Raw genomic sequence first — 24,772 nt, forward strand, 5'->3', positions numbered from 1 at the left:
GAAAAAGCAGAAAGAAAAAAAAAAGAAGACTGGCAACAGTTGTTAGCTCAGGTGCCAATCTTTTTAAAAAAAAAAAAAATTAAAGTTGGGGCTGACCTAGTGACATAGCAGCTAAGTCCGTGCATTCCTCTTTGGCAGCCCAGGTTCGCAGTTTCAGATCCTGGGCGTGCACCTAGCACTGCTCCTCAAGCCACGCTGTGGGGCAGCATCCCACACAAAGTGAAGGAAGATTGGCATAGATGTTAGTTCAGCGACACTCTTCCTCAAGAAAAAGAGGAGGATTGACAACAGATGTTAGCTCAGGGCCAATCTTCCTCACATACACACACAAAGAATTAAACTAATAAAACTAGGTATGCTTATTGCTGATGGTAATATGAAATATTTTAACCCTTTTGGAGAACAATTTGGCAATATGTAACAAGAGCTATAAAACTGTTCATGCGTTCTAGGTAGTACACTGGGTAATAAGCCATAAGGAAATAGCCCAAATGAACACAGTAATTTATATAAAGATATTCAATGCAGAAATATTATAAGGGGGAAAAACTGAAACCACACAAAAGGAATGGTTAATCAAACTGGTATATTACACAACAGGATAACTGTAGTTGCTATTCAAAGTGGAAGGTGAAACTATGTAAGCAGAATAATAGAAGAAGATACATAGAAAACGTACAACATAAAAAAGCACATACAATATCTGTGCTTTGAAAATGTAGGGAAGGTGGAGAAAGAGAAGTCACGTATTGGGTTCTTTTCCTCTAAAGTTAAAAACAAAAGTGCTGGCCCTGACCACCGTGTGGATCTTGAGCCTGTTGTGAAACTCAGAGAAGGAGATTTTGGGTTAAAGATCGGAGCTTTCACTGCTGTGATCCCAAACTTTCCTGTGATGAGACAATTTTAAATTTTAATTCCAGGAGTGTATAAACTGTCATCCTAAGGTAAAAATGATCTTCCCACAAATGAAGTCATTTTATAACCCCTACCTTACAAGCCTGTACCCACAACTGTTGTTGCCAACAAAACAGGCAGAGAAAGGAGAGGGGACACACCCAACATGCCCGTCAACACCAGCTCATCACCAGGCCTCCCGCCCTAGGCAGCCGAGCGGCCCTTGCCTGGCAGCAGGAAGCCTTCCTGGCTGAGAGCAAGGTTCCACTGAGCTGCCGTCTCCTGAGAGGAAAGTTCCAACCCAGGCAGCGGAGGGTTGGTGAAGTATCAGCTGAGATTCCGGATTTCCCCATCCTCCCTGTCTCTCTCAAACGAGACATCCTATGTGTTTGGGACAGAGTCTCACCCAAGCCCAGTTATTCTGTACAATAAAAAAGGAAACTTTCTCACAGGCCCCCAGAGCCACATTTAAGGGTCTCAGGAGGTGGCTGTACAAAGAGAAGATCTGGTGAAACGGGGGCGCGCTTACCTCCCACAGCACATGTGGTGCTTGTCCGGCATGCCCAGGCCCAGGACGAGGACGCAGTACTTCTCCGCCAAGTATTTCTGTGCTGCCTCCAACTTCCTTAGAACCAATTCCATCTCTTTTTTCTCCACAAGGCCCCTGAAAAGAAAAACGAGAATTTGGAGTAATTTGGGCAAATGCCTCTATTAATTAGCAAAAAGTCAGAAGTATAAACTATTTTGAAAGAAATATGAGTCAACATATCTCACTTATCTTTTCATTATTTTATTCAAGCTGTGGCAGAGGGAGGTCCTCACAGGCCTTTGATGCTTATCATTGTAATCAGCATCTTTTTTATAGATTCTTTACAGTTTATGCTACGTATCCTTAATTTTATACACAGGCAGTCCTAATTTATACAGAACACCTTGACTAACAAATTCCCTACCCTGGTTTCTGAGGCAGCTTTCAGCCCCCTTTCCTGCTATTTTGCTAAAACAGCCATGGAGACTCTTTCCCCCCTCAGCTCCCTGGGCTCCTGACGTTCCTACTAAGTTTGGGGGCTCGGTGTCTGCCTCAGCTCTGTGTTTGCTAAGGAGGCATCTGTGGACTACGACTCTGGGAACTTTGGCATCAATTATAACAACTTTGCTTCCCTGTGAAAACACAGCCCCAGTTCCAACTGAATTGCAAATGAACTTTCTGAAAGAAAATCTGTTCGTAGGCTACAGCATGTCTGAAGGCTAATTTTAGAAGTTTTTGCAGCGAACACGGCAGGAAACAATATTGCTGACAAGGCATTCCAATGATTGCTATTGAAAAGTGAAGTGTCACTAGGTTTTTTCTGCCTTTTAATTTTCAGAAAGATTTAAACCAAATGAAATACACTCTAAACAACAGGGACAAACTACTGCCCCTTCGGATGTTAACCACTGGACTGGCCACATGAGCATTTGCTGTGGGGGAAGGGAGTGGGTTTAGGATAATATAGATACCTCCAAGCACAAAATGTCATCACATGATGACAAGGCCTGTGAGTCACTGGGATAAAATGAGTTTCCGGAATAGATAAAGTGGGTTCTAATTTAAATACCCAAATTTCATGTAACCCAACACCCTCCCACACACACACCCCAGTGGCCATCACTGTGCCTGCCTCCCTGTTTCTTTGAGTGGCCCCGACCCTCACCCTTCACCCCTACTTTGCCAGAGCTGCCAGTACCAATGCTCTTCTTTTGCTGTAGAAAACAAACCAAACCAAACAACAACAATCAAGAAATGCCTTGAAACTTTTCAGCCAATGGTTCTCAAGTCATAACACATGTAAGAATTGCCTGGGGTACTTGCTAAAAGTGCAGATTCCCAATGCCACTCTCTCTCCAGGATGCCGGGTCAGTAGCTCTGGGTAGAGACTGGCATTTAAAGCAAGCCCAGGTATAATCTTTTGGAAAAAAAATTGATAATAATTTCAAGTGTCATACAATTGGTCATAAACTTTGACCCAATCATCTCTCCTGGAAATTTATTCTTTTAAAAAAATTATTCAAAATTAGGGAAGAAATCTAATGCATGAAGATATTCAATGCAATTCTGGTTTGTCTATTTCTCTGTCAGAAAAACAGAAACCTCCCAAAGTATATAAAATAGAGGGATAAAAGGAGCAGTAATACAGCCAGGTACTGTTTAAGGACTCGACATTTATTAACCTAACCCATGAGTCCCTGTGGGATTTAAGCCAGGCACCAAAGTCTGTACCCTTAACCACTACACTATACTGCCTCTTAATAGGTAAGTCAGTAAGTCGACAACATACACTGGCTTGATGGAAAGTTACGCCACCATTTAAAACTGTTATTATGAAGATTGTAAGAACCTGAAAAATACTTATGATATGATGTTTAAAACTACATGCATAATTGTGCCTTTGTTCAGCAGCTATACATCCTATTTACAAATGGATAAACTCTGGACAAGAGAGCACAGGTGATTGGCAGGGGGTGTGGGCACACTGCACGGTGGTTTAGGTACAGGCTTTGGACTTCTGGACAGACCTGGGTTCTAATCTCAGCTCCACCACTAACTAAGCATGTAATCTCCAACCAGCTATTTAACCTCTCTGAGCAGTAGCTTCCTCATCTGTGAAATGGGGTAGGGCTTCTTTTTTCTGGAATTAGGGCTTTTAGTCATCTAAAACCATCAAAGTGTATCTCTGATAAACTTCTACAACCCTTCTGCTCTCCTCTCACAGGCTGTAGGCTTTCCTCGAAAGTGCCAACCACCAAGCTGAGATAATATGCATTATGTCATCTAATCTGGATGATAACTCTGTAAAGGAGATCCTATTATTATCTCTGGTATACCTCACTAGTTCAACTAAAATCAATTTTTTTCTTAAAGTTATGTATGTCCAGATATCTCAACACAATCTATATTTATTTCTATTATAATAGTTAAACTAACTGACTACTGAAAGCCTGAAAATGAAAAGTTATTATAATTTTTTTAGAATCACACCACAGGACCAATAACGTTAAGGCTTGGATTTTTCTTTGTCATACTATAAGCAATTCCTTCAAAGAAAGTCTACCTTAGACCACTGTGTTCTAGGAAGTTTTAGCGCATTTTTAAAACAACTAAGAAATCTTTCTTACTTAGAAGCACCTGGGGTGGTACCTGGGATTGAGCAGGGGTGAGGCAGGGTCTAGAGGACTTCCCTGGGCCCCTACTGAACCAGGATCCCTGGCTCAGAGAAAGCAATTCAATTTTTCCTTTTCAAACTCTGAACCCACTCCCTATAAAGTGGCTCATCGTTTTCTGAATCTGTTTGTAATTGTCACCCTTGTTTCCATATTAGACTTAAAACCCCATCTGTATTTCAGGGGGAAAAAAAGAAACCTTTTTCCTCTGTTATCTATTCCTGTAAATTAAGAAATGAAATAAATGTCTCTGATAGATTAGCAATAACCCTCAGAATCAGAAGACATCATAGAAAATATAACCTAACGTGCCACCAAAGTCGAATAAGTTTCTTTTGGGGGATAGTAAGACAACTCTAATCTTTTGAGCCCACAGCTGGCTGGAGCCCTTTTGCTTGCTACATAGAAACACTTCATGATCTCTGGCTGCTCTGCTGTGAAATGCAGCCCCAAAATAACACGGATGTTGCATATTATGATGGCTTTATGGAGCAGGAGGATTTGAATTATTTATTTGGTTCTTTACAAAACTGCTGTCCAAATACATTTATCTCTCTATAAAATGTTTCTCAAGCTGCTTGGTTGTACACAAGGATTTTGCATTTTGAAAACATGCTACAGCAACAAATTGCTGACTCTACCCGCATTCCTAACAGCTAAATCACTGGGTTGGTTCTGCATGTACTGGGCAGGGCAGCTGGGGCACTTGGAAAGTTCCATCTAGGGCTTGCAAAAGGTCACCCAGCCTGAGAGGCATTGTTCTGTTCTGGACTCTCAGTTCTCAGATTCTTGCCCTGTGTAACTCTGAGCCACCTCTGCCTACAGCAGTTACATTGTTCATTTGTCGCCCACAAGATCTTATTTTCTTCTGTGATATGGAATATCATTTTGATCATATTTGTTAATTTTTTAAATTCTTAGGTTTTTTATTAGATGCTTACAAATGCTTTGGCAAGAGCTTTGTAAGTATAAAAATCATAGAAACAATATCTATATCTGCACTGTCCAATATGGTAGCCATGAGCTACACGTGGCTATTGAGCACTTACTGTGGCTAGTCTGAATTGAGTTATACTGTAAGCGTAAAATAGACACCGAATTTCAAAGACTTACTACCAAAAAAAGTAAACCATTTCATCAATAACTTCCTATTATTGACTACATGTTGCAATGAGAATATTTTTGAGTCATTGGGTTAAATAAAATATATTATTAAAATTAATTTCATCTGTATCTTTTTACATTTTTAAAATATGGCTACTGTAAAATTTTAAATTACATATGTGGCTCTCATTTTATTTCTATTAGAAAGCCAGCACTATTTATTTTCACTATCTATATTATTTGGAATATTTTGTTACCAAAATACCCATCTGAATTATTCAGTGAGCTTTAAAAACTGGTGGACTCCTCCCACATAAAATGTTTTAGTATACTCCAAAGATTTAAAATTTTCCATCATTTCTTTACTCTAGACAAAAGTTAGTTTTAATACTGGCAGTGATAAAACTTTAAAGTGCACTACAAAATCCTACTTACACCATATAGCTTTTGGGTTTCTTTTCCAGTGAGTTTTTTTCCAAGTAATGAGATAAATAGTACAATAATGCCATGAGGAAATTGTCAAGATTCTTATTCCTATGGGGAGATTTTTTAAAAAGGAAATTAATGCTAACATATTTCAAACATAAACCTTCTCATAAAAAATATACAGGCACACAACATAAGAATAAGTAGAAATACATGTTATCACACGACTAGTTTAACATTTAAAATTCTATCTACTATCCTCTTGAAGATGTAAGAAATCTGATTTTTGTAAACAAAACTTTTGGCGAGGTCACATACTAAATTATAGTTTTGCTTAAGAATTAGTTTCCACTTTTACAAAGTTTTTATTGTACAAGCAATATGTGTCCATCATTTAACAAAATGTACACAAATGCAGCAAGTAAAAGTTCTCTCCTCTCATTTCTTTGTCACTATCCTACTCCCGAGTGGTAGCCACTGTGAAGAGTTTGGCATGAATCCTTTCTAAACTTTCTAAGGCATAGACAAGTATATATAATGTCCTCCCCCACCAACACACGTATATAAGCATGGATATATGCCTTAAATTACTTTTGGTAACAAATGGGATAATGCTGTATACACAAGTCTTTGCAACTTGCTTTTGTCACATCCCTGTGTAGCATGGACCTCTCCCCATGACAGTATGTATAGATTTTCCTCATTCTTTTAAACAGCTGAATAAGTATTCTATATTTCACAATTTAGTCCTCTATTGATAGATATTTAAGTCTTCTAAAACTATTATAGCCATTGTGCCATAATTATCCTTATAGCCATATCTTTGAGTAACTTGCTAGAAGTGAAATTGCTGGGATGCAGTATATATGCATATTAAATTGCATAAGAATTGCTCTCCCAAAAGACTGCACTGATTTACAAGCCTATCTAATTTGTTTTAAAACTAGAAGCCGTTGTTTTCTTTCTAAATATTCTTACAAGATTTTTGCTGCTTTCTTTTTAGCCCCAAATGGAAATTCTTTCTTTGGCATGCTTTCCTCAACTATACCGTGAGAGCAGGATGAAGGTGAGCATTGCAGATTTTTTTCATGATATTAACAACTACCTGTCCTAGGCTGGGTTCTCCCAGAAACAGACCCGGAGACAAAGACTTGAGAGTAAGCAGTTTGCTTGGGAAGTGATCTCAGGAAACATCAGCAGGGGAGCGGGGAAGTGAGACAGCAAAGGGAAGGAAGTCAACAAAGAGGGTGGTAACAAGTTTGTTATCACTGTCGACAAATGTCTTTCAGGCTGGGGGACTCTGGGAGACATCACAGAGACTTCTCAGAGTTATCCCGACAGATGGAAGCTGGGATATTTATCTATCAGCTCCCCCTTCGGCACAGCCCTGACTGAAGGCTGCTTTTGGGTGCTGACTCCCTGGTGCTCCTAGCTTGCTCTGTAGTCAGGCTGAGAGTGCTCCTGCCATGGAATGAAGATTCAGGCGGAGAAGGTGTTCGCCATAAGCAGGCTTCACTGAATTCGGAGGGATGTGGCAGGGCTGCCAGTAGCCACAGGTACCCAGCTCTCACTGAGCACTCACAAGTGCAGGAGCCCTGTGAGGCACCCTCCCCGCACAGCCATATGAAGTCACCATTAGGAGGCACCAATTTTATATCTGAGGAAACTGAGGCTTAGAAAGGTCAGAGGCTCACCTAGAGTCACACACCTAGTGCGTGTTGGGGCTGCCACACGTGACTAGTGGAGAAGACTGATCTCCCATAAATCGGTATATCTTTAATAGTCTATAAACACAGTGCAGTCTTTGTGGGACTCTGACAACCTGCTCTCCACACTCCTTGCCCTGGGATTTTATTTGGGGCTTCTGTGACTTCTGGCTTCCTCTCTTTGGTCTCAGTCTTTGAGACTGAGTCCTGAGAGGATGGCTTGCCTAGAGCCAGTCCCATGCCCTTTCTCCAAAAGTCAGATTTGTCATCATTTCTCAGAAGGAATTCCTTCAAAATAAAGGATAAATGTTCTAAAGTGTCTCACAAGCATTCCATACCTCATAAACGTTGTAAAAGAACAGATCCTCTGCATCTCAGTATCTTGTAGCAAAAGCAAAGCAACAACTGAAAGGAGAGAAGATGGACAATTGAAAGAGGGACAGAGAGCTGCCTCAGAGGTTTGCACCACATCCCAGACGTAAGGAAGAGGAAACACTTACTCACATTTAGCATCATGCAGTGTAACGTTGCCTTGCTGACCTCGTTTCTCTAAGGCTTTAGGTGATTTATCGTCTCTTGAAGCAAGCCTTTTATCTGTCAACCTGTTTTCGAATATGATAGTCTCTGGTAGTTCTTTGAAAGGTTTTAATTGTATTTACTCTATCTTGAGGTGTATGAAGCTTTTACTATAACCTAATGAGAGTCTGAGTGTCATGCATGTGTTTCTTTAATGTAGGATCATTTTGGAATTCATTTTATTAAACATTATATTTAGTGTGCTAGGGTAGGAGGAATACAGACTGCCTGACATAAAATGTAAATACCACCCATCCAAAATAGATCATTTAAATCAACTACTTATGCTGTATGTACCATTTTCAGATTTTAAAAAAAGTATAAAAAGCTGAAAATTTGCTAATAGCCAAATTATTAGAGGGATACATTTGTCGGGATTATTGTAACTCCCACCACAATTGTGAAATAGTGCATGTTCTTTCCTTGATAGGTATTTGCATTTCAACCTAGGATGACAGGATGGTATTTTCTCAGAATTTGTAAAGGCTTAGGCCATTCTGCTGAGAGGAGCTATGAGCAGCACCTCCCTGCTGGGAAGGTAAGCTACCTGTCTGAAGCTGGACCATCAATTTCAGCAAAGTGAACTGTTTTGCCTCTTCCTCTTTCCCTGAGATCTACTGCAGATGAAAAACTGTAAGAGAAATAAGAAAATTCGGAACTTAACCCTTTCCCAGAGGAAAACTAATCATACTATGACTACAGCTCATGGAATCTTAGGATAAGCATATACTACGAGTGGAGCTTGAAGCGAATTTGAGGTACAGTGGTACTCAACTCACACATTTACAGATAAAACAATCATCTAGAAAAAAGATTAACATTTCAGACTTTATATTCAGCCTCTATGTATCAGTAGCCTGCAGAATACTACCACAGACAAAACAGTTCCAGCTGGTAAGGTTGCAGTAACTTCACAAGAAACAGAAAGCTCATGATCGGTTTGGAAGGATTTTTTTATTTACTGATTTTTTGATTACTTTTAAGCACCATCTCATTCGATCCTTACAGCAACTCTATGAGGAAAATATTACCATTATTGCAATTTTTGCATATGAGAAAAGTCAAAGCTTATAAAGAGATTAAGTAACTTGACCAAGATACTTAGCAAGTGCCAAAGCCAAGATTGGGGCCCAGCTTCTCCAGCCACAGAGCCATGTGCCTCCCCACCAGGCAATCCTGCCTCCAGAGCAGCCATCTCAGTTGTCACTGCTGTGAACTCTTCTAAAGGCCTTGACTATCTCTAGTCAAGTCATGGGGCAGAGACCTGGGATGGTAAGGAAGAAATCTATCTTCCACATCCGTATACCTCTGTATTATTTTTTTTAATAACAAGAATGTATCAATTTACTACCTGCATAACTAAAAAAGGAATTTGATAGAGAGATACAGGAAGAAATACTATGTTGTTCTATTCCATTCATAGCCCTTAACAAAATACTCAAACGTCCCAAAGAGTCAGACATTTTCTAATGGCTCTTTGAAGTGCATTCTGCTTGCTAGATGTCAGTGTGCAGACTAGTACCTCTTTCCTTAATATAGTCATCCTAAACAAGATTACAAAGTTGTTTCCACGTTTTTCCTTGGATCATCACAGTGTTTTGGCCACTTACAAGCCATTGGCTAGAGAACTCTCACTTCACCAGCCCTCCCCAGGGTTTCTCTTCTCTAGAAGACAAGAGAAGACAGAAACACCCAATCTCAATTAACGTCAAACGAAATTGCCGTCTCCTACTCTTTTCCCAGTCCTAACCCTATAACTCAAAGTTCCTTGCCTAATTAGTTTGCTTGAAATGATTTCAGCTGAGAGAAACTTAAAATAAGAAATTTGAAAGGATATATTTGAGACTATCTTGTAGATCAGGTCTATGAACTAATTCAATGAACTTGGAATTATAAAATCATAAGATCATAGAATTTTGGGGTTAGAGAACATCTAAAAGATCATCTAGTACATGACTGTCATTTTGCTGATGGAGAACTAAGGCTCAGAGAGTCTGATCCACACCCCAGTGTTTGAAACTTGTGGCAGGCAGTGCCTGCCCTTAGCCAATGGTCTGGCATTTACTGCTAAACCTCTAATCCTTATTCTCTGACCTTTGGTCATGCCTTCCCTACTCCACACTTGTCTGAGTGGCTTTTCACTTGACGGAAGTCATCCTCTAGCTCAATTTTTGAGATGGGTTCTCTTTCCCAGTGACTTGCCATAGCTCTAAAGGCGGCCTACGCTCAAGTGCATTTGGAATCAGTAAGAAGCATCACTAGTAATAACTGAAAACTGTCCTTTGAATTACCTGGGATCGGCTCCCAAACCACAGTCTGAGCTGGTTGTGTACCTTCCTGCAGTCTCCAGTCTCCCCCTCAATCTGGCAACCCACTTAGAATCTGGTCCTTTCACAGACCACATTTCGTTTATGTGCCTTCCTAATATCACAACATAATTATGTCATTTCTCTTTGCCCTGAAATAAATAAGAAAAAAAATCATATTTTCCCTCTAGAACCCGTCACTATAATGCAGAGGGCTGGACCACTTTGACTTCCACACAAGTCAGAGCTCTTCGGTGGTTATCAGTCTTCTCTTAGGCCATGATGAAAAACAAGAGAAGTTTGGGGCTTCTGGAGATGTAGTGTTTCCTCGGCTGTATGTTCTCAGGGGAGTCAATGGCCTTGGCAAAGATTCCTACAGGCTGCTGGTTCTCTCCCAGCTGGGAGTAGGGGCACTTGAAACAAGGAGGTATAGGACTTCTGACACTGTGTAAAGTGTAGAGTGGCATGCTTCATGGGCCAACCCAGAGGTGGCCTGTGAACAAAGGTATTCTCTGACAGACAGAGAAACAAGCATGCATGCTGATGAATTATGCAACACCCTCATTTATTCCTCATGAGGCATTATTATTTCATTTTATTGGTAAGGGAACTGATAGTGAGGTTAAGTAACTTGACAAATGATGACCACCTAGTAAGTGGCAGAGCTAGGATTTGAACCCAGGTCTCCCTCCAAACCACTCTCCATTGTCTCTTCCTTAACTGCCTATTAAGAAATAATGACCACCCCTTCCCCGCCAGTCGCTGTGTGTCCATATCTTGCATGGAGGTTGCGGGTGTTCTGCTGTATTCTGACACAGCTATCTTTCCCAGAGTATAATCTATACAACTAAGGTAAGACCTGCCTGTGAATAGGGAGCTAGGTCTTCTCTGAAGGGGAAGATTTCCAGTGTCATTCATCCAGGAAAGATGCCAGGAACTGTAAGGCAGGGGAGAGGAAAGCGATCGTCTTCTCTCCACCTGAACTTGAGAATACCCAGAAGTTTGTGAACTCTGGTTGGCTAGTGGGTGTAAAAGGTGGCCTACCCTTTGTGGAGGGAGATCAGCACCCTGCAAGAGATTGCCAGGGTGTTAAATTGATGGGATAGACCTTGATCAGCCCTGAGGTCAAGCTGTTGCTTTGCAAAGCAGATTATCTGGATTCACGACACTCCAAACTCCCTTCCCCACCCCTCATCTGTAGCTGCTCTTTCTTAGTCTCCTTCAAAAGCTTCTTTTCCTGGGCATGCTCCTTAAATGAGGGCCTTTCTCAGGATTCCACCTGCTTACTCTTCTCACTTTCTCTGAGTAATTTCATCTACTTCACTAACACTGATAACTCATAAATTTATATTTAAGGTTCAGATCCTTCTGTAGCCTTATAAACGGATACATCTGCCTATTGGACACCTTCGCTTAGGCACCCTACAGACACCTGAAACTCAGTATGTCCCAAACTGAGCTCATTCCTCTTTAACCTGTATTTCCTACTCCTATTTCCCCCATCTCAGCAAATGGGTACCAAGATCCACCAGGTGTCCAGGCCAGAAAATGGTGTCATCCTTGATTCCTCCATCACCCTCAGCCATCTCTGCCCACTAATCACTTAATTCTTTAATATATCTTGAATTTTCCTACCTCCCTCTCTCCCATGCCACCATCCTAAATTTAGCCACCATCATTTGTCAACTGAATTTCTGCAATTGTTTCTTCCTTGACCTCCCTGCCTTCAGTCTTGCCTCCTTCCAAACTATTTATCATGCACGCGGTTCTAATCAATCTCTTAATATCCGCCTGTAACTCTATACCCAGCCTATGGAACTGCCCGCAGTCTCAAATACATCCCATGCCCTCTCAGGTCTGGGCCTTTACACATGCTGTTCCTTCTGCCTAGAATGCTCTCTCCTCCTCCCCAACCAAATCTCCCTTTGCCTTCTCAACTCCTACTTCTCCTCAGGTCTTGGCTTGGATATCACGTCCCCTGGGAAGACTTCCCTGGCTCCCTTGTCCCCTGGGCTTCAGGAAATGGCCCAATTTGGGTACTGGGTCAGGGTACTTGGGTGAATGTGGTTTTCCTCAGCCCTGGCCCCAGCCCAGTGTGGCAGTGGTTGCAGTTACTGATGAGTGAACCCCAAGGACAGCAGCAGTCTCAGGGGAAAGAGTGAGGGTCAACAGCACTGCTACCAAAAGATTCTCCTCCCAGTAGTAGCCTGGAAGGGTCTGGCCTATTTTCAGTAAGGAGAGCAGCACAGCTTCCAATTCCCAAGCTTTCCTGTCTGTATTACTTCCTTCCCACCACAGTCAGTGGAAAAGCTGCTTCTATCTTTCCAAGCTAATCTGTGCTCTTGATCCCATTCCCATCCTCCTTCCTTCCAATCCATCTCTTTTTTCTCCCAAGACAAACAAACTTGAGATGTTCCTACCATTAAAACAAACCAGGGGTCAGCTCCGTGGCCAAGTGGTTAAGTTCGCGCTCTCCGCTTCAGCCGCCTGGGGTTTTGCCAGTTTGGATCTGGGGTGTGGACACGGCACTGCTCATCAGGCCATGTTGAGGCGGCGTCCCACATGCCACAACTAGAAGGACCCACAACTAAAAAAATATATACAACTGTGTACTGGGGAGCTTTGGGGAGGAAAAAAACATCCCCTTCCCTTAGCACTGGATCTCCTAAAGGCTCCCCTCTCTCTTTCCTTCTTCACTGGTAAACTTCCTGACAAGAGTACTCTCTCTGCTAGTTTCTCCTATTTATCTCAGATTCACTCAAACTGCTATTATCGGATTTCCATCCTACTGCCCTCCTGAAACTGCTCCTCATCTAGGTCCCCTGCGATCCCTAACTTGTTAAATCAATCCAAGGCTGCTTCTCAGTATCTGCTCCACCCTGAGCTCTGACCACTCCCTACTCCAATCCCATTTCTTTTTCTTTTTTTCCTTTTTAAAGATTTTATTTCTCCTTCTTCTACCCAAAGCCCTCCAGTACATGGTTGTATATTTTAGTTTTGGGTCCTTCTAGTTGTGGCATGTGGGATGCCGCCTCAGCATGGCCTGATGAGCAGTGCTAAGTCGACGCCCAGGATCAGCACTGGTGAAACCCTGGGCTCGCCAAGCAAAGCACGCGAACTTAACCCCTCGGCCATGGGGCCAGCCCCTCCAATCCCATTTCTTAGAAAACCTTCTTTTGACTCGGAAGGCTTTGTGTCTCAGGGTTTTTCCAGGTTTTTCCTCTGACCTGTCTAATCACTCTTTCTCTTTGGGTAGCTCCTCTTTCTTTGCCTGTCTGCTATTCCTGAGAGCCATGTGAAGATACCTATCAAAACCTTAAGGGGCCGGCTGGTGGCGCAGTGGTTAAGTGCACATGTTCCGCTTTGGCAGCCCAGGGTTCGCCGGTTCGGATCCCAGGTGCAGACATGGTACCCCTTGGCATACCATGCTGTCTGTGGTAGGCGTCCCACATATAAAGTAGAGGAAGATGGGCACAAATGTTAACTCAGGGCCAGTCTTGCTCAGCAAAAAAAAAAAAAAGAGAGAGAAAGAGAGGAGGACTGCTAGCAGTTAGCTCAGGGCTAATCTTCCTCAAAAACAAACAAACAAACAAACAAAAAACCTTAAGACACGCACATTGACTAAGAGACATATCAGACCAATTGTAATGTACGGAAATTACCTGTATCCTGATAGGAACAACTTAAAAATTATTAGACAATAAGAGACATCCGAATAAAACTGAATATGTGATGATGTTAAGAAATTATCATTCATATTTTTAGGTGTGTAAATAGTAATTTAGTTACATTTTTTAAGAGAGTATTTATTTTTTTGAGATACATACTGAAATATTTATAGATGAAATGATATGATTCCTGGGATTTGCTTCAAAATAATCAAGGGGAGGAATAGATGGGGGTACATGGTATGAAGCTGACCTTAATTTGGTGGTTGTTGATGCAGTTTTATGGGTACACTGGGGTTCATTATACCATTCTCCCTACTTTTGTCTATGTTTTAAATCTTCTAGTATAAAAAGTTTAGGGGGCCAGCCCCGTGGCTGAGTGGTTAAGTTCACGCGCTCTGCTTTGGCAGCCCAGGGTTTTGCTGGTTCAAATCCTGGACAGGGACATGGCACTGCTCATCAAGCCATGCTGAGGCGGCATCCCACATGCCGCAACTGGAAGGACCCACAACTGAAAATACACAACTATGTACCAGAGGGCTTTGGGAGAAAAACAAAATCTTTAAAAATAAATAAAAAGTTTAAAACGTTTATATTTATAAACATTTAAAAAATAATGCTGTAAGAAAAAAAATGGCAACAAAATCAAACGTGCAGATTTCAGATATTGGAATTATTGGCCACAGGCTGTAAAATAAATGTAACCAGTACGTTGAGCACAAAAAAATAAAAATAAGGTGGTAAGCCTTAACATTGGTGCACTGGTGGTCTTTGGGGGTAGAAGTGTAGCAGAATCTTCACTTTCTACTTTGCACATTTATGTATTTGTTTTTCAGTACATATGTACAAGTTTGTGATGAGAAAAAAGAAATGGAAATCAGAATGTAGTAAATTTTAAAATGTGTGTGTAGGTATACACATATATAGAAGAAGATTTGGGAAGCTATTTAATAAGATGTTAACATACTAACAGTTACTCTTGCTGGGCAGGTATAAAGGAAAAACTCAGGATTTTTCCTTCCTTTTTTTTAGGAAGATTAGGCTTGAGCTAACTGCTGCTAGTCCTCCTCTTTTTTCCTGAGGGAGCCTGGCCCTGAGCTAACATCTGTGCCCATCTTTCTCTCCTTCATATGTGGGACACCTACCACAGCATGGCTTGACAAGTGGTGCCATGTCTGCACCCGGGATCCGAACCTGCGAACCCCTGGCCACCGAGAAGCGGAACATTCGAACTTAACCGCTGCGCCACCAGGCCGGCCCCAAATATTGATCATATGCTATTTTCTTTTCTTTCTTTTTTTTTTTTGGAGGAAGATTAGCCCTGAGCTAACTACTACCAGTCCTCCTCTTTTTTTACTGAGGAAGCCTGGCCCTGAGCTAACATCCGTGTCCACCTTCCTCTACCTTATATGTGGGACGCCTGCCACAGCATGGCGTCCCAAGCAGTGCCATGTCTGCACCCGGGGCCGACAAGAAGCGGAACGTGCGAACTTAACTGCTGTGTCACCAGGCTGGCCCCTTTTCCTTCCTGAGTAGGGGAAAAACCCAGTTCTCCCCTGGCTCTCTTCCCTGGGAGTCTCCTTTGCTGCTCACATAAAACACTTCATTTCTGACACTTCTGGTCACCAAATGTGCAGACGGTTTTCCCCGCACCAACAAGCAATTCTTGGATACCAACATGTTGTTCGAGAACTCAACTAAATTCTGACATGATCTACCCAGAAAGAGCATCAGATTCCACAGGTTGAGAACTCAGTCCCACAAGACCGCCTCCCCCCCGCCAACCCACTTCAGATGCCAGTGGCAAGCCCAGTCTCAGCCGTGCTTCTGACGGCCCAGCTACAGATCAGAGATTCCAATGACCCCCTCTGGCTAGAGCTGCTCACAGAACTCAGGGAAACACATACTTATGTTTACCAGTTTATTAAAGGACATGATAAAGGACACACATGAACAGCCAGATGAAGAGATACACAGGGCAAGGTGTGGGAGGGTCCCGAGTGCAGGAGCTTCTTTCCCCGTGGGGTCGGGGTGTGTCAACCTCCTGGTGTGGACGTGTTCCCCAACCTGGAAGCTCTCCGAACTCCTGTACTACTGGGGTTTTATGGCGGCTTCCTCACAGAGGCACGGTCAGTTATTACCTCCATTCCCAGCCCCTCTCCTGTCTCTGGAGGATGGGGGTAGGGCTGAAAATTCCAAGCTTCTCACCGTGGCTTGATCTTTCTGGGGACCAGCCCCCATCCAGAAGCCATCCAGGAGCCCACTAAGAGTCACCTCACCTAGAACAAGAAACGCTCCTACTGCTCCTATCACTTAGGAAATTGCAAGGGTTTTAGGAGCTCTGTGCCAGGAACAGGAGGCAGAGACCAACAGATATATTTTCTATTATCTCATTATAAAGTTTTTCTGTTTTTGCTTACTCATATTTTCTGATTTTTTAAATAATTAAAAAAATTTTTTTCATAATTCTTTAAAGTAGGTATTTCCTAAGCTCCTGGCCTCAATCATTTCACTTCCTACTCTAATTGTGCACCGGCCTCTCTCGTGAGGGCCAAACTCCTGCTTACTGAACTCTTGACCTGAGGGTCTCACAGGCAGGTACGTCAAATTCTCCAAGTCTAAAAATGTAAACGTTACCTTTCACCCGCTCCACAAACGTACCAGCTCTCCCACCTTCCTTATCTCAATGGACAATATCATCATCCACTCTCACCCAGACATTCTTGCCTCCTCCCTTTGTCTTACAGTTGGTCTTACCAGCTACTTCCTCCTGCACATGAGGCCTTTTACCTCCAGCTGCCTCTAGAATGAGTCTTTGATTCTCCACCCTCCCGTCAGCCTTCACCGGGGTCCTAGTCAGCCCTCCCTGGGATTGCTGCATAACGGTCTTGTCTCCCCAGTTCTAATCTTGCCCCTCCATGCCACCGTGGAAGGAGGCTTTCTGGAGCATAGATGCAGTCCCATCATGTATGCTCAGTAAAGGTTTGTGGAGCGATTCCGAACAGAACTAGGTACAAGAGCAGTGACTCCACAGGCCTTCTGTCTCCGCAGCTCCCATCCCACCACTGTCTTCTCCCAACCTCCTCTGCCTCTGCGCTGTCTCATCACCATGAATGGGGATGACATGAGTCTCTGCAGTACTGTCTCTAAAAAAGAGGAACATGTTCCAGCCCACGAGTCCTCTCTGACTTCAAACCTGCATTTTAATTTGTGATAGGATATGCTTAGACTTTAAAGGGGAATCAGTACCAATATTTCCATCAAATGCAAACACTACGTCTGTCCTAAAACCTACAAAGGTCTGCTTTGCTCTTCCTGGCACTGTCCCAAGCAGCTGGACTCCCAAGGTGATCCTGGTACTCAGGGGTCTCCCACAGACTTGCTTAGACACAAAGCAGCTTCACCATAAAAAGCCTGCTCCCCGTCTATTCTTCATGGTATTCCTTTCCCCATCTCTCCTAACTGCCCGCAATTTGTGTACACTGTCTGGAGTTTGGGTTTGCTTTTCTTTTACTTTTTAAATTGAGGAATAACTTATGTGAAGTAAAGTGCATAAGTCTTAAGTGGACAGCTGGATGGATTTTTTACTATATATATACCCATGTAACCACCACCCAGATCAATACATAGGCCATTTCCAGCACCTGCGAAGGTTCTCTTGTGCCTTTTCCCATCCGCTGTGAGTTAATAACGCCCCAAAGGTAACCACTATTCTGACCTCTATCATCACAGTTCTGTTTTGCCTCTTATTTTAAATTTTTATATAAACGGAATCATATAGTATTTACAATTTTATATCTGGCTATTTTTGCTCAACAATGTCATACATTCTACCTTTTAAATCATACCATCCCACATATATTCTCCAAAATTAGTGGAAATAAAATCAAGCCATTTTTAAAAGAATAATTTGCTAACAAACCAAAAGAAATTTTAGTTTATGAATATGACTATTTTATGAATAAGAAAGTCAGTGTGAAACTACTTGTGAATTTATCAGTAGGCTCATACAGGAAATAGTGCCACGTGGGGTGGGTTATTATTAGATTAGCACTGAAAATTAGTTTGAAAAATACTACAAATTAACTTCATTTACAAATAAGGTCAATAAGTAAAACATATGGTCCAATTTTCATGATATCAAGAGAGGATTGAGATGGCCTTTAATGACATACATGAAGACCGAGAAAAGAAAACGTTGGCACTTAAAATTTATAACCGCATTTTCTTGTGCTTTAACATGTACTTTGACTCCCATGATTATCTTTCTGTCTAATCCCAAAGCTATCTTGCTGTCCTTCTCCCAGTCTGTGTCACATTCAGCGAGTGTGATGTTTCAGGAGCTGCTCTGTGACACATCTATCTGAGAGCAAAAACTGAAATCACTGCTCTGGAGAGGACAGATTATTCAGAAATACTGAAATAAATATTCTACGAAACAAACTTTAGATTTTGACTCTAATATAACATTTAGACTTTCTCTATGTTTAATTGATGTTAAATGTCATTATATTTATAATGGAACTATAAATTTCACGTGCTTAGCCAACTGCATTCCTGACCTCCAGCCCCATTTGTCCCACAGCCTGAAAGACGTATCCGTGTGAATCTGTCACAGCAACCTCAAACACATCACCAGTTTTGCCTCTTTTATTCTGTATATGAGTGAAGGGCAATCCCAGCCAAGCCAGACACTTGGGAGTCAACCTAAGCACCTACTTCTCCCTCCACCTTCACATCCAGGTACCACATCTTGTCAATTCCATCTCTTAACTATTTTTCAGTCCTGTACCCTTCTCTCTATTCCTACCAACGTGGACTTAGTTCTGACTCTCACAGTTTCTTACCTGCATAACTATCTCTAATCTTCCTACAACTAGCTAATTGGTCCCCTGCCTCTTGTCTTCCTCTGCTTGAATCTAGTTCTATTGAACAGGTTCAATAAACATCTGGTAAGTGCCTGCTTTGTGAAGTTCTGCAGATAGCTCCAGGGACATGCAGATGAGTAAGACGGTTCCTGCCACTGAGGAGCTTACAGTGTGGTCGAGGGAGACAGAGTATGTGGCAGAAAGGGCCTTGGTGTCAGACAAATCTTGGTTCAAAATGTCAGTTCTGCTACTTACTGGCTGTGTGACTTTGGCTCAATTGCTTAATCTCCCTGACCTTGTTTCTTCACCTATAAAATGGGGATATTAACACTCACCTTCCATGGCTGTTGCAAAAATCAGAAAAATATGCAAATATTCAGGTCATAATAGGTGTACAGTAGACAGTGTCTCGTATTGTTAGTCTAGCTATACACTTTTAATAGAGTCAGCATTTTCTCAATGGAGATTAAAATTAGTTTTTTCTAATCTAATAATTTTACCTTGTAAAATTTACCATCTATTGCAGCAGGTGTAATATGTTCCCATTAACGTAAAACTCTATTTCTATAACTCAAAAAGGCAATTTTATAAAGTGGTTAAGAATGTGGGCCTGGAGCCAAACAGTCCTAGATTTAAACCATCTTAAACACCTTTGAGCTGTGTGATTTGGCCAAGTCACTTAGTTTTCCTCAAACAGCTTAACACTTTGACATCAGTTTGTTCATCTGTAAAACTGGATTAACATGCAGGTGTTTCAAAGGGTTGGTAAACTGACTATCACAGTGTCTGGTACACAGGAAGTAGCTGATAAATGTTATTAGAAAGTGATAATCCGGAAAGCTGCTCAAAAAAAGGCAGGGGACCAATTAGCTGGTTGTAGGAGGATTACAGATAGTTATACAGGTAAGAAACTGTGAGAGTCAGAACTAAGCCTGTGTTGGTAAGAAGAGAGAGAAGGGTGCAGGACTGAGAAATAATTAAGAGATGGAAGTGACAGGATGTTTGGATGGAATTGACAAGATGTGGTACCTGGATGTGAAGGTGGAGGGAGAGGTAGGTGCTTAGGTTGACTCCCAAGTGTCTGGCTTGGGTGGTTAACTGATGGCTGGGATTGCCCTTCACTCATATACAGGATAAAAGAGGCAAAACTGGTGATGTGTTTGAGGTTGCTGTGACAGATTCACACGGATACGTCTTTCAGGCTGTGGGACAAATGGGGCTGGAGGTCAGGAATGCAGTTGGCTAAGCACGTGAAATTTATAGTTCCATTATAAATATAATGACATTTAACATCAATTAAACATAAAGTCTAAATGTTATTAGAGTCAAAATCTAAAGTTTGTGTTTCGTAGAATATTTATTTCAGTATTTCTGAATAATCTGTCCTCTCCAGAGCAGTGATTTCAGTTTTTGCTCTCAGATAGATGTGTCACAGAGCAGCTCCTGAAACATCACACTCGCTGAATGTGACACAGACAGGGAGAACGCTTGTAACACCAAATGTTATCAGAAAGTGCTATCTGGAAAGCTGCTCGTCATCTGGTTATCTCCCGTGGTAGGATTTCAGCAGATATTTCTTTTATTCTTTATACTCTTCTGTATTGCTTGAATTATTTTTTTTACCCCAAGCACATGTAAATTTTATAAACGCTATAATAAAGTTTTGTTAAAATTTACCTTCTGAATTCAAGACTTCTGGTTTCATCTTTCCAGTACCACATCCCTAATCGTAATCCCAATTGCTGTAAAATGAAATGATTGCAGCAAAAATAATTAAAAGTTCAATTTGGAATCCACATGTCACAGTGAACTTTCAATAATAATTCCCACTAGTCGCCCTTTAACTCTATTCAATAAAGATGTAGGATCTTAAAGTGTTCTCTTTTCTTAATCTGAAGCTAGGATTTTATCCTTTTTTAAATTGCTTTTAGGTGTAGTTTCAGTAGAAAGGAATAATGGAAGGGAGAAAGAGAAGGAAGAAAACCTCACTTAGCCCGCACTAGCTCAGGGCTCATCATAGCAATTTAGCGATTAATTGGGACTCAGACCACAATAAACTGACGCCCAGAGCAGCCTCAACCTTCTAGAGGCGTCAGACACCCCCTAATAGGAGGAGCCTGTTTAACACGGAGCCCGCCCTTCAGAGGACGTCCGCAAAGAACAAGTTTACCCTTTTCACCGAGCGGCGGCTACAACCCACCAGCATTCCCCCGCCCCGCCACCAGGGGATCCCACCCACAGCAGGACGGCCTCGTCCCCAGTAGGGCTATTTATATTGCAACCAACCAATTAGAGGTGGCGAGGTGGGACTTTCATAACTATCTAAATATCCGCGTAGGGAGCCAGAATTCAATTCTGACCGTTTCCCGGGTACACGTTCATAGTTCTGCTTTTGCAGGCAAATATGCCCGTAGCTCTTTGAGTACCGCTCGCCCCGGGGCTCAGGCGGCGACCCGCCCGTGGAGGAGGGCGGGGCCGCGGCGGAAGGAGTCCGGGCGGCCCGGCCCCGCCACCCAGCCGTCTCGGGCGCCGCGGGCCGGGCGGGGGCGGCGGGCCGGCCGTCACCGGCCGCCAGCGTGGGGGCGACCGAGGCGGCACTTACATCCCGCCGCATCGCGGCATGGCCGTCCAGCCGCTTCCTCCGCGAGTAAAACTCCGGCACCCGGTGCATGGCCTCGCCGGGGCCGCCTCCCGGCACTGCGGAGGCAACCGCCCGCGGGCGCCGGACCCCGCGGCCGGAGGGCGAACCGGGGCGGGGACGTGCTTCCGCCGCGGCGGGCGGGCGACCTGGAGCGGAGGCACCTCGGCGCCGGCGTGGCTCCGTCCGCGCTCTCGCCTCCTGTGCGGCGCTGGCTGATTGGCGTAGCCATAGCAAAGCTGCCCAGGTGATGCTTCTCAAAGGGTCAGCGCTGCATGGCCTTCCAACCGTGAAGTCAACCACTTTACTGTTTCCTTTTTAATTGGAGTAACTAGATTCAGTTCTATAGGGAAGATCCTTTTGTTCCAAACTTGGTTAGCACTAGATTAAGTTCAAATCCAGACTGGGACTAGGTTGATTGGGGGGGGGGGGGGGGTGAGGGGAGGAAGCGTGGAAATAAGGTTTTCAGAACTTGGTTCTGCTGCATAACTAGATGTGGGACCAAGAGCAAGACAACACTGATTTTGCTTCTGAAGATACCCTAGTCAGGGGTTATGAGGATTTTTGAGGAATAAAGTGTGTAAAGCGCTACCCTTAATAAGTACGCAAAATTAGTGCTGCCCAACGTAAAGAAACTTGCTTTGTGTCAATGGACGTTCAACTGATATTTTTACATTTACGCTTTTCAAATCATGTGTCTTGTAATTCCTTCTTGCAACTGAGTTGATAGGCAGATTCTGATTATTTTTTTCCTTCCAACACTGATGTAAGCAATGCTGGATGGCACTACATGATTGGCAATGCTTAATATATTCTGCTTTTGTTTTATCCCCACAGCTTAATAAACGTTAAGAGATGCTCAGTAAATAGCTGGTGATTGTGTACTCCCATAAACTTCAAAAATATGGCAATAGACATTCCCCCACCCTGGCCCTCCCAGTCTCATGACTTGGCCACACACCAACACTGGTTATAGTGGTATAAAATTGTAATCACCTAGATTCATGTTCCACTCGCTTGAGTCCATTCCTGGCAGCTGATCCAGTTGGCTCGGATATATGGAAACCCACCTGTACACTGGCAGTGCTGCTTTGAGGCTATGGCCTCAAGGCTGGTTTTTTGAAGACGACTCACTTGAAGAGGAATAAGAACACGGAAGTCACGGAGAGTTTTTCACTAAGCAGTGTATATAACCAGGGGTGGCGAGGACAGGGAGAAATAATGAGCTGAAACTCCAGAAAGGCCTGAGAAAGGCAGAGAGCTCTGGATGGAGTCCATTCACCCCACCACTATCAAGAAGACCACTCTTAAATTTCACAAGATTGTAACCTATCATTAACTCAATAAAAATTTTAAAAAGGCCACTCTTCAGTTAACCTCTTCAGTTTATCCCAATGAGCGAAGAAATGCTAGTAGAAAACCAAAGATCTTTTATACTTCACCACAGTTTAACTTCAGGCTGTCTAAAGTACAAAACTAAGGTAAAACTCAGAGTTGAGAACCCAAAACATGACCTATATAAAAGTTACATGACAAGTTATTCCAAATGTGCTAGAGGGACATAGTATTTCAAAGAAACCTTTGATAACTCTGAAGGGACCATCTCATACTTCTGTATTACTAGACCCTAACAAAAGGGAATAAAAGATTATTTTTATGGCTCTAAATCATTATTTAAAAAGTGACCTACTCATTTCTTAGGTTAGATTTTTCACCAATTTTATCTTTTTTTGAATGACATTAGAAGCTCACAACCTAAAATGGAAATACTATAATTTTCCCTTTAGAAACAAACCATCCATGATGTTATAAAGTAGGGATAAAGGTATCATCTAAATATTTAATAATTCCAAGTGTTCTGTGAGGGAAAGATTTTTTTTTTTTGCCTAAGAGAAACTTCTCAAGGTCATAAAACATAGAACTAAATTGCTAATTTCAGGTTTTAGGCCCAGGACATTAACTGAATATAATGCATGCTTATACTATGAAAAAGTCATAATGGACAAGTTTTCATAGTGTTATAGTTCTGCCTTTAAAAAATTAACACATCAGAAAAAACAAAATTAACATGTCAGAAAACAGCAATGCCAGTATTTGAAACAGCAACTCCATTTTTGGTTGCTTATTTCCCTGATCTTGAATTCACAAACAACCTAATCTATACTGAAAGGGGCAGAGGAAGGAGCCTATGGCTTCTTTATTTGATCTAAAGACATTTCAACATTAAGTATCACTGTATTAAAGTTCAGAAATGCATATACCCTAAAATATTTCCATTCCAAGAGCTATATCTAGAATACCTGGCTTTTTTTCCGAAAGAGCCATACTTTTTCTTCAAGATATGAAATTCTGTATCTAATTTTAATGCTTAAGGATAGTCCTCCGAAACAGTCTTCTCATACCTATTTATAAATTAAATATACGGAAGCAATTGAACATTCCTGTTGTTCTTTAACCTAAACATATACAGTCCCTTAGCAATTGTCTTGTCAGGCATGGATTTCAGATTCTTTAAAACTTCAATTTAATTCCAGTGTTCAAAAGCAAGAGGAACATGCCTCACAACACAACTTTTATAAACTACATTCAATTTAAAATAGGTGAATGCCTCATCATGGGCCTAGTATTTGAGCTTCATAAAAAGAAATCTTTTGATTCGATCTAGATAGCAAGGTTGTATTCCTGTTTAAGATTACAGACAGGATAAAGAAATTCTCATTAAGTCTCCTTGACATATTGAATAGATGATTCATTAAATATCCTATTATGCATAAGTTCAAATATGTACATGGAATTAATGTCTCCTAATGTACAAGTCAAGTTTTAATTTCAATGATAAATATAAAATTAATACAACAAAAAATTTAGAGTGAGCTTGTTTTGAAATTTCACACGTCTCAAATACTGTAAACAACCTGTTGTGTCTTATTTCAGTAAGTGTCTAGTTTTATTACTTCAAAACAAGGACAATGCATTAATCAGAAACTCGGGTAAGAATTTAAGTGCCTGTACTGAGAAGCGTATTTTGGCAATCCCTTAGTATCCTATATGCATTGCATTTGCTTTAGTCATGACCACTAGTCCCTAGTATAAGTCATTACTTTCAAGTTCAAGTGATGCTAATTATTCCTTAAACTGTAATTTAGCCTCATCCTAACATCAAGTACTTTTTCCAATGTTATCTGACTATGGCTGATCTAACATCTTCTAAGGAGTTCCCAAGAGTTACCCAGTTTCAAGTGACCCCTGGAAACACGGCTGCTTTGGTGGCTTTATCTTAGTAATATTCATATTTAGGTAAATTTGAGAAGACAGAATTAAATTAAAAACCCTCCCAAAGACTAGGGGTTTTACAAATTACTTTTCAAAATAACCAAAAATAAAG

The 24,772-nt window shown here is 41.8% G+C and overlaps 1 protein-coding gene across 3 annotated transcripts in view; it reads right to left on the bottom strand.

Annotated features, from left to right (window-relative positions):
• The window catches only part of LOC124233770 (protein phosphatase 1 regulatory subunit 36-like), a 39,127-nt gene extending 17,650 nt beyond the window's left edge, over positions 1–21,477 (bottom strand). Inside the window, exons 1-7 of one of the 3 annotated variants that reach the window (XM_046650957.1) lie at positions 21,352–21,477; positions 20,427–20,491; positions 8,455–8,538; positions 7,836–7,933; positions 7,670–7,736; positions 5,635–5,733; positions 1,424–1,558 (exon numbers count right to left, since the gene is read on the bottom strand). In XM_046650957.1, the coding sequence (XP_046506913.1) occupies positions 1,424–1,558; positions 5,635–5,733; positions 7,670–7,736; positions 7,836–7,933; positions 8,455–8,538; positions 20,427–20,491; positions 21,352–21,420 (617 nt within the window). In that variant the 5' untranslated portion in view covers positions 21,421–21,477. The remainder of the gene's footprint in view (positions 1–1,423; positions 1,559–5,634; positions 5,734–7,669; positions 7,737–7,835; positions 7,934–8,454; positions 8,539–20,426; positions 20,492–21,351) is intronic. The other 2 variants (XM_046650959.1, XM_046650960.1) reach the window with 2 other exon arrangements.
• Positions 21,478–24,772: the final 3,295 nt, after the last annotated feature.

This window comes from Equus quagga, unplaced genomic scaffold, assembly GCF_021613505.1.
Source record: "Equus quagga isolate Etosha38 unplaced genomic scaffold, UCLA_HA_Equagga_1.0 220_RagTag, whole genome shotgun sequence".
Taxonomy (NCBI): Eukaryota; Metazoa; Chordata; class Mammalia; order Perissodactyla; family Equidae; genus Equus; species Equus quagga.